At 36.7% G+C, this 8859-nt stretch overlaps 2 protein-coding genes across 10 annotated transcripts in view; one reads left to right on the plus strand and one right to left on the minus strand.

Annotated features, from left to right (window-relative positions):
* The window catches only part of LOC107737082 (calnexin-like), a 13553-nt gene extending 8036 nt beyond the window's left edge, over positions 1 to 5517 (plus strand). For both annotated transcript variants that reach the window (XM_016548485.1, XM_016548486.1), the window contains exons 13-15: positions 3004 to 3151; positions 3250 to 3356; positions 4515 to 5517. In XM_016548485.1, the coding sequence (XP_016403971.1) occupies positions 3004 to 3151; positions 3250 to 3356; positions 4515 to 4595 (336 nt within the window). In that variant the 3' untranslated portion in view covers positions 4596 to 5517. The remainder of the gene's footprint in view (positions 1 to 3003; positions 3152 to 3249; positions 3357 to 4514) is intronic.
* Positions 5518 to 6445: 928 nt separating this feature from the next.
* scoca (short coiled-coil protein a) overlaps positions 6446 to 8859 on the minus strand; it is a 3939-nt gene continuing 1525 nt past the window's right edge. Inside the window, exons 1-4 of one of the 8 annotated variants that reach the window (XM_016548489.1) lie at positions 7965 to 8097; positions 7310 to 7381; positions 7116 to 7196; positions 6446 to 6935 (exon numbers count right to left, since the gene is read on the minus strand). In XM_016548489.1, the coding sequence (XP_016403975.1) occupies positions 6793 to 6935; positions 7116 to 7196; positions 7310 to 7328 (243 nt within the window). In that variant the 5' untranslated portion in view covers positions 7329 to 7381; positions 7965 to 8097 and the 3' untranslated portion in view covers positions 6446 to 6792. Of the gene's footprint in view, positions 6936 to 7115; positions 7197 to 7309; positions 7382 to 7674; positions 7766 to 7964; positions 8098 to 8859 lie in introns of those variants that run through there. The other 7 variants (XM_016548492.1, XM_016548490.1, XM_016548491.1 and 4 more) reach the window with 7 other exon arrangements.

Raw genomic sequence — 8859 nt, forward strand, 5'->3', positions numbered from 1 at the left:
ATCTCACACATGGATCGGCATTTTCTATAATGTATTTCTATAATACAAATACATGTCTGATATGACTTAATATATAATTAGCATCAAACAAACAATATAATTCTTATTCTCAAGGATTAAAGAGTAAACGGAAAAAAAAAAAAATTATTGCACAACCATCAGTTAGATGGCGATATGCACTAAGCATGTAAATGACCATTGAACAAAAGAAGAAAGAAAAAACGGCATGGCGTGCTTTTTCTAAGCGTCCATTTCCTTAGCGACTCGTCGATTCATCACTCTGTTGAGAATGTCTTGAGTCTTAATCAGGAACATACTCTGTGTTGAATGAACTTACTCCCGGACGTGTTTTTGGAACCACATACCTCGAGTAAGCAAGGTTTGGGGTTAATCAACCGAGAGTTCAAGGTTTAACAGATGGTAAGTTAACCGTGCTTTCTGGAATACACCCCAGGACTGAAGTTACCCAGCCCTGGGCCCGTATTCACAAAACATCTTAAGGCTAAAAGTAGCTCATAACACGCCGATTTAGGAGAAAATATTAAAAATAATGGGCGTGTCAATCCTAAATTTAGGACTCCTAAATTTTTGCTCTAAGAGTATTTCACAAAGGAGAAGTAACCGCTGTTCTTGCATCCAGGTTTTTTTTTTTTTTTTACGTTTGCATGTATTACTATCTGCCTTGATTATTCTACTCTGTTAATTAAAAGGCTTTTTATATGCATATTCACTCATTTTTTATGAGAAGCATACTTGTAAGAGGCTGACAATTAGCTGAACATATAGGCCTACTTGTTTAATTAGTGACTCTTAGCCTGCATTTTAAAATCTTTATTTGAATGTGGCAACATTTTTATTTTTAAACCTTTATATATGGCAACATCCTGCTCTACAATATTTCTATAAATAAATCTCTGTCAGAGACCCCTCCCCTATCAGCCAATCACTGTGCGCATAGTTAGTAAGCACGCTGACATCATCCATAGCAACAAGGTCAACCCCGCCCTTACTCTTAGCTTAAGACTTCTCTCTATTCCTTAGTAAAAGTTTGTCTCCGCAGCTTTGTGAATAGGTTTTAAGAGAAAACTCTTAGCTAAAAACTTTTACTGCTATTCAGGAGAACTCTTAGTGGTAAGATAAAATGTTTTGTGAATATGGGCCCTGGTTTAAAGAAATCCTAAGCTTTCCTAAAACCTTTGGTTTGTGTTTTTTGTTTTATTTCATTTAATTTGCTGCCTGACAAGAACTGGTACTTCCTGAACTGGAAATTCAGTCCAATTTTTTAAAGCAAGGCATTTTGTGTCACAGCTTTGGCTATTTTGTATGTTATTTTCACAAAGGGATGAAATGCTGTATCGACCAATCAGCATCCAAAATGGAAATTATTCAGTTTTATTATAAGGCTTTAGAAAAGAGGTACTGTGTTCATGGCTGTACCCACCATTGAGGTCCCAGAGGTCTGGAAATAATTACCTAATAATAGCTGTACTTTGGTGCTGCAAAGATATTGTACAAGGCCAAGATAACACAGAGCGGTATAACAGTGCTTGAGTGCAGGCATTACTGTTAATTTTTAAACATGGTCCACATAGTTTAAATTCTTGCATGATGCTTTGGTCAAAAAGTGAGATGTAAGATATAAGTATGTAAATATTTAATATATGACACCTGTGTTAAAAGTTTTAAACGACCAACAGTAATATCCAGAAATGGAACAACACAACCAGCACAGTTTCAGCATATTAAGCATAAGATTAAATTCTTGTGCATATTGTGCATGAATTTAATGAACTTAGTTACAGTTTCCTGATAGCCTTTCTGTAAATTCACTTATTATCCTCAGGCCTAAACTAGAATGTGGTAAAACGTGTGGCTTTGAAAAGTGTGTTTATAGGTTGTGTTTAACATTTGTGACCCTGGACCACAAAACCAGTCTTAAAGGGGTCATATGATGCTGCTAAAAAGAACATTATTTTGTGTATTTGGTGTAATGAAATGTGTTTATGCGGTTTAAAGTTAAAAAAACACATTATTTTCCACATACTGTATCTCGGCCAAATATTGTCCTTTCCTAACAAACCATACATCAACGGAAAACTTATTTAATCAGCTTTCAGATTATATATAAATCTCAATTTCTAAAAAATTGACACTTAAGACTGGTTTTGTGGTCCAGGGTCACATTTAGCCTATTGAGAAAAAAAGTGTCTACATCTACAGCCTTTGTACAGTATACTGATATGTTTATGGCTGGTCTGCTCTCTTAATTTAAAAGGATAGTTCACCTAAAAATGAAAATTCTGTATCATTTACATATTCAAATTTTGTTATTTCAAACCCAAATGCTATTTTTCATGACCATGTGTATTTTTTTTTTTTCTCCACTAATGCAGATAATAATGGAAATGACTGTCATGGTTTTACTGCTACTGTTATCCGAATTTTTGCCCTCCAGACATCTTAAAATAAAATCAACATTTTTCCAGGGGAACATATGCCCCCGAACTCCCCAAGCCAAGCTGTGTTTTTGGACCTCGATATTTCTGAAACCCTGCGTATGGCCTTGACCGTGTCATACTCAAACTCAACTGGTCATTCTGAGAATCCCGGCTCAAATGCAGTATTTGTTGTGTTGTGAGTTTGCTGTGATGAGATCCACACAAGCAGACCCCATTGCAGCTAGCCTTTTTCTGAGCCTAACACAGTTGATAAATCTGGTTTACCATGCTAACCCCATTTGATATATTGCTAAAGATTAGGGTGTTTAGGATTAGCTTGCAAGTACAAAATCCTCTTAATGAGTATTTATTATTGGTAGCCTAGCAACAGACTATCAGCAGTCTGCCCTGAAGCGTTCTACAGGTTTGTCACCAGATATGAACAGGATGGTGTCCTCCTGCTTCTTCAGTTGTGAGCACAGTGCTGGTGCCTGTCATGGTCAGGTGAACATGGCCACCTGCTTCTCAAATATCCTCAGCTCACACACTTGTATATGTATTGCAGAAGTCAGATGATGACTATGTATACAAGAAAATCGATGAACCCAAAGCCGAACCAGAGGAGGTAGCAGAAGAAGAAGAAGAGGAGGAGGAAGAGGAGGCGGAGAAAGGGAAAGATGAAGCTAAAGCAGAGGAAGATACTGAACCTACTGGTTTGTAAAATTATTTATCCTTGTTTGCTATTTAAGTACTTTTTTTTTTCAGTGTAGTTGTTATACATAATTTCCTTCTTTTGTGACTCCCTTTTCAGGTAATGAGAATGGGGAGGGGATGGACAAGGACATTGGAAAAGATGGAGGAGATACAGAGGATGAGGACGAGGCCAGTAAGCCAAATGACAGTCCCTCAGAGGATGAAGTAAGCAAGTTCACATTGACTTTTATTCTTCCTTAGCCAGTAGGGGAGTGACAGTATAGTTTATATTGCTATACGTTGATGTTGCAGACACAGAATGAGCTGCTGGAAAAGTGCACAATCCAAGTTGTCTTAAACATGAGACGTGTTTTATATTAAGTGCTTCAAACTAAATGATAAACCAACACATCTTGCCCTACTGCCAGATATGTGTGGTGTTTAATGTGTTTGAGATTTGTTTTCCTTAGTGCAGAACATACATCTTATGTTTTTATACCTGTAAATTCTACAAATTTGGACAAGTACTTGCATTTTGCATAAAGGATTATCCTGACCGCAAGTGAGTCTGCATTTAACTTTACAGGCTTCAATGAGCGAGTGCTGGCGCACACTTGTGTTAAATAGATGGAGAAGATTAGAATGCGAACACAATAATTCTAACTAAAATATTTTCACATATTTTGCATCCAAAAGTGTAAGCACTTCAATTCTCTTCCCCCAAATAACTACAGCACCATAAACTGCAGTGTTGCACCAATATTGACAGACCTTTTAAATACCGTATTGACCCGAATATAAGACGATGTTTTTTTTCTTGGAAATACATCTCAGACATAGTTAGCAAACCACTGTTTAATAAAAAACATGGTTTGTTTTTAAAGTAATTGTATTTATTTCTAATTTAAAAAGAAATGTTTTATTTTACCAGAATCCATTTTTGCCGTTTCAATTTTTCTCTTTGCACTTAAATATTCACACACACTCATCTTTGATTTATTCATCCAAACTATACTAAATTCTGTGACATTCAATATTATACTGTAAATTCCATTTAAATTCCAACTGACGGATTCCACAATTCCGTCAGTTTTTCACATCATGGAAATCACAGAGAAGAGACCGTTCGAACAACATGTAAAAGGATCAATCATAGTTTTTTTAGGTTTTTAGGTGACATTTAGAAATGTGTAAATCTGAAATCATTGATAATGCAGTTAGAAATAACCTGCTAGAAGTATTATGAATGGTCACAGTGTTTGATTCTATTTTGAAGAAACATCATGTGATTGTGCCATGTTTTTGCTAGACTAAGATTTCAGTTTGTATTGGTTATCTAGATCCACTGATTGTTGTTAGACTGACAATTTGGGGTCTTTACAGATGAAGGACGCCGATGAAGGAATTCAGAGCACAGGAGAAGAATCCAAAGCTGTGAGAAAGAGAAGAATACGGAAGGACTGAAAATCCACATTTTCCCCACATTTCTTCCTCCCTTCTCTCATTCCTTTGCCTCTTTTTGCTGCATGCTTTCGGCATTATGCCATTTAGCATGCAAAAAACGGCAAACCTAACCGCTCTCCTGAAGAGGTCATCCTTCATCCGACTGTACCTCGCCAACCCTCTTTCAGTCTTCCGCTTAGTTCTTATCAGTTACCGTTGGGATTTAGATACAAAAGTCAGACCTGCTGAGTTTTAACTCCAAGTTTTTCCTAATTTTTTTTCTTTTTAGATTAGAATTCAAGTAGTACTGGGCCAGTGTTTCCCTACTAGTAAGTCTGAATACTGTGAAGGGAAATGTACAATGAATATTTTATAGAAAGTTGATTTAGTTTAATCACTTTCTCACTTAATCACATTTCAGTTTAAGTTATTAAAAAGGGTTCAGTTCTTTGTGAGTTTTTAAGTTATGAGCTTTTTAACATGATCAAATTGCTCTGATCGTATTTATTGTTTGAAAAATGATTCAGTCGAGTTTAGGAATAGGACTTTTTAATCTTGCATTCTACTGTCATAACCACTGTTAGCAGGCTCTGGAGAAGAGCTCCGTCAAACCAGGAGCTGTCTTCACCAAACATCTAGGTCAGTGAAGTGCTAGGAATGCAAATCAGTATGCTTTTTTTGGCATCGAAGAAAGTTGTTACACAGTCAGAGCTGATCTCAGCTCAGCATCATCACTGACACTCTCTAACAGCAGACCCAGACACAAGCACACTGAAAACAGACTGACCACCATGTATGAAACCATTGAGCTTTGGAAGCAGACAGGTTGTTTTTCGAGTGATGAACAGTTTTGTTTTTCTGCTTTTTTTAGGTTGTATGTTCAACCTTACAAGGACAGCCTTTTGTTTACATGTTTGCAAACTGTTCATTGCTCTTGGAAATAAATATTTACTATAACATCCTGTGTACCGTTGACATGACTTCACTAGGAACAACGCTTACTCGTTTGTGCAAAGTATTTTATTAAAGGCATAATTGTAACAAACTAAAATGTACACTTTTAGAACAGGCAGTACTTTACATTGGGTGCTTGCAGACCTAAATTACATGACTGAAATTTTGTACAAAAATAATATTAAACAGATTGAGTATGTAGTGTTGTTGCAGATGCTTCAGTGTCATGTAAATAATTCATAGTAAGTGAAATTTCACATCAGCAAACTCTGAGCAAAGAATCCGTCCTCGTAAATGCCGCTCAAGCAGACACTTTGGGAGCAATCAGATCAATATCACTCCTCAGACTCAACCTCACTTCAGTCTTTGAAAGCAGTAAAAGCTCAAATCCATTTATTTCATCCATTTTAAGTCCCTCAATCTAAAGGACACGACCATGAAGAGCAAACTCTCCAACACAATGCTGCAGTTTACACTTGTGAGCCGGTTTCAATCTATTGATCCTGCTCAAAAGACCTCGGGTTTGTGCACTAGTCAGACCTTTTAAGATAAATCCAAGTATGAAATGGAGTAAATGTCATTCGGTGAGTCAGATGCCTCTTATAATGTAACATACTGAGGAGGTACTTCGCTTAAACCAATGGGTCAAGAAATTACTGTAATTGCATACTTTCTGCACCAGCTGAGTAACTGTCATTGCGATAATTGCCAATAGAAAAATCACATGCCAAAAGAGTGAGGACTAATTTAGGTTATCCATCCCTAGTCTTTTACATTATGCACTTTAGTTATGGGTTATGTCATGTCATGCATTTTCAAGAGAACATTTCTGTGTTCAAGCTGTGCTTGCTTTACATTGTAAATGTTAGTTGTGGAAAGCCAAAAAAGCTGAAATTCAGCATAATTGTATTTTTAGAAGAACTCTTCAAAACCAGACTTTGGCTGTCTAGTATTTAAAAAGGTTGTGAAGCCAATGAGACGGTCTTGAGATTGGTTACGTACCTGCTAAATGAATTATACAGGAGTGGTATTACACCAGCTCTGTACTTATCCGATCACAAACTGCATCATGCATCCTTTTATATCTTGTAACACAGTTAGCTGACACGGAGAGGCAGCAGCTCAGTCCATGGTATTACCCAAACCATGCTGAGAGATGCATCAGTAAATTGTACAACAAAATAAATACAAAACAGCGGCTTATATGTAGGAGTCTGAATGCTGGAAAGAGGAGATGATGGAGTATGTAGACGTGATCCACTCGTTATTTCCGTTTGCTTTTGGCGTCAGTGGTCTGAAACACGCTGGAGGCGGACATTAGGTTCTCGATGTACTGCCCGAGAACCTGGTTCTCCGATTTGAGCTTAAGGTTCTCCTCTTTCACCGCGTCCACACGCGCAGAGAGATCTAATGGAAACAGAAAAAACACAGAGTGCATCACTTAGCTTTTTCCGGCAGCCATTTAGAGTGCCTGAGTGGATCAGAGGAGAATGGTTAGCGGAGAAACAGAAACATGAAGGGTATACATGGACTTACAAAACAGCAACAGTTAACCACTAGAGCAAGGTGCAGGGGAAAAAATTAGACCTTCAAGTGTGTGCTGAAGCTCCAACACTTGGTTTATGAGTCTTGTCTTTTCCTCTTGCTCAACTTGATTCTCCATATCTCCTGAAAAGACGCACACACAAATCTGAAATTGCTCCAAAGCTATTTAAACTGAAGAAACAAGCATTTTAACAACACAATATAAAATATTATACCAAATTGTGGGTGATATTTACCATCAATCTCACAATTCATGGTGCTGTACTGGTCTTCCAGTCTGAAGCGCAGGACTGTCAGTTCTCCGTCAGCTGTGAGAGATATTATCAATGTGGTATAAAATATGCTTTTAATACAAACATATAATGATGTTATTGGCCATGTACAAAAGTAATTCCTTGGTATTCGTTGGAGTACAACACAAATACAGTGCAAACTAAGCCGTTTCAAGATTCCAGCGCATCAAGATATAGTTAGCTATTGGCTAACACAACAAACCATCGCCTGATATGAATAAATATAGTTCACAGAGAACTGAGATCACTGTCGTTTACATTTCACGCTTAAAACGTAATTATATTGCTATTAGTACTCGAGACATTACATTACAACTTTGGTTTTATGAAGTTTTAATTCATGCCACGTCCAACTCATCAGTCTCCATTGGTTATCATGCATTACAGGCCGCTGCAGCCTGGCTGCTAAAATACTTGTTAGAAACAGCTTTAAATGACCCCGATAATAAAATTCAATTTACATAATCAGCAACAAATGAACTTGGTAAATAGGCAATTATGAAATCAATACACGCAGAGACGAAATAAACATCAAGTTTAGTGGAGAACTTAAGTAACTTAAACACATCAGCACACTGATAAATTCACACAGCCCTACCTGATATAAGACTTAATCTCTCCGGGTTATTAAAGATGTTCAAAAATTATCAAGCCTCCAAAGCTGATGTCAAGGTAATGATACAGACCATCAGTTACCTCATCGCTTCGGTCTCTTTCACATACACTCACTACCAAACAGCACCGACAGAGGTAGACAAAGCTCTCTAAAAATATGAGGCTGTGCACAAAGCAATACAGCATGCTGCTTTCAGCACACGGCCTGGCCTTCTATTTTTTAAAGAATAGTATGTAAAACAGAATGCATTTGCATTATGCAACATAATAAACATTTCTCCTCATTAGAATCATTTTTAATCATTCATATCGTAGTATGCTACTTTGCTGTCATATGGCCTCATTAACAAATTTAAAAATAAAATAAATGTAGCCTAATAATAATTATAAATACTTTGGTCAAATCTGTCACCTAAATCAAAATTCCAGTATCATGATATATTCCAGTTATAACATTTCCTTCCTGTTCTACAAAAGAAATAAATTCATACAGGTTTGGAAACAGCAGACGGGTGAATAAATGATGACCAATTTTTCATTTTTAGGTGAATTATGCCTTTAAAAATGACAGATCTGAGTAGAGCTGAGTTTTCTGAAATATGCAGCTTTTGTTCTACCTGCTGCTCTGGCAGTAGCTACATTCACACATGCTTACAGGTGCATCTCAATAAATTAGAATGTCGTGGAAAAGTTCATTTATTTCAGTAATTCAACTCAAATTGTGAAACTCGTGTATTAAATAAATTCGATGCACACAGACTGAAGTAGTTTAAGTCTTTGGTTCTTTTAATTGTGATGATTTTGGCTCACATTTAACAAAAACCCACCAACTCACTATCTCAACAAATTAGAATACTCCATAAGACCAATAAAAAAAA

The sequence above is a fragment of the Sinocyclocheilus rhinocerous genome, unplaced genomic scaffold (assembly GCF_001515625.1).
Source record: "Sinocyclocheilus rhinocerous isolate Xijiao unplaced genomic scaffold, SAMN03320098_v1.1 scaffold344, whole genome shotgun sequence".
Classification (NCBI taxonomy): domain Eukaryota; kingdom Metazoa; phylum Chordata; class Actinopteri; order Cypriniformes; family Cyprinidae; genus Sinocyclocheilus; species Sinocyclocheilus rhinocerous.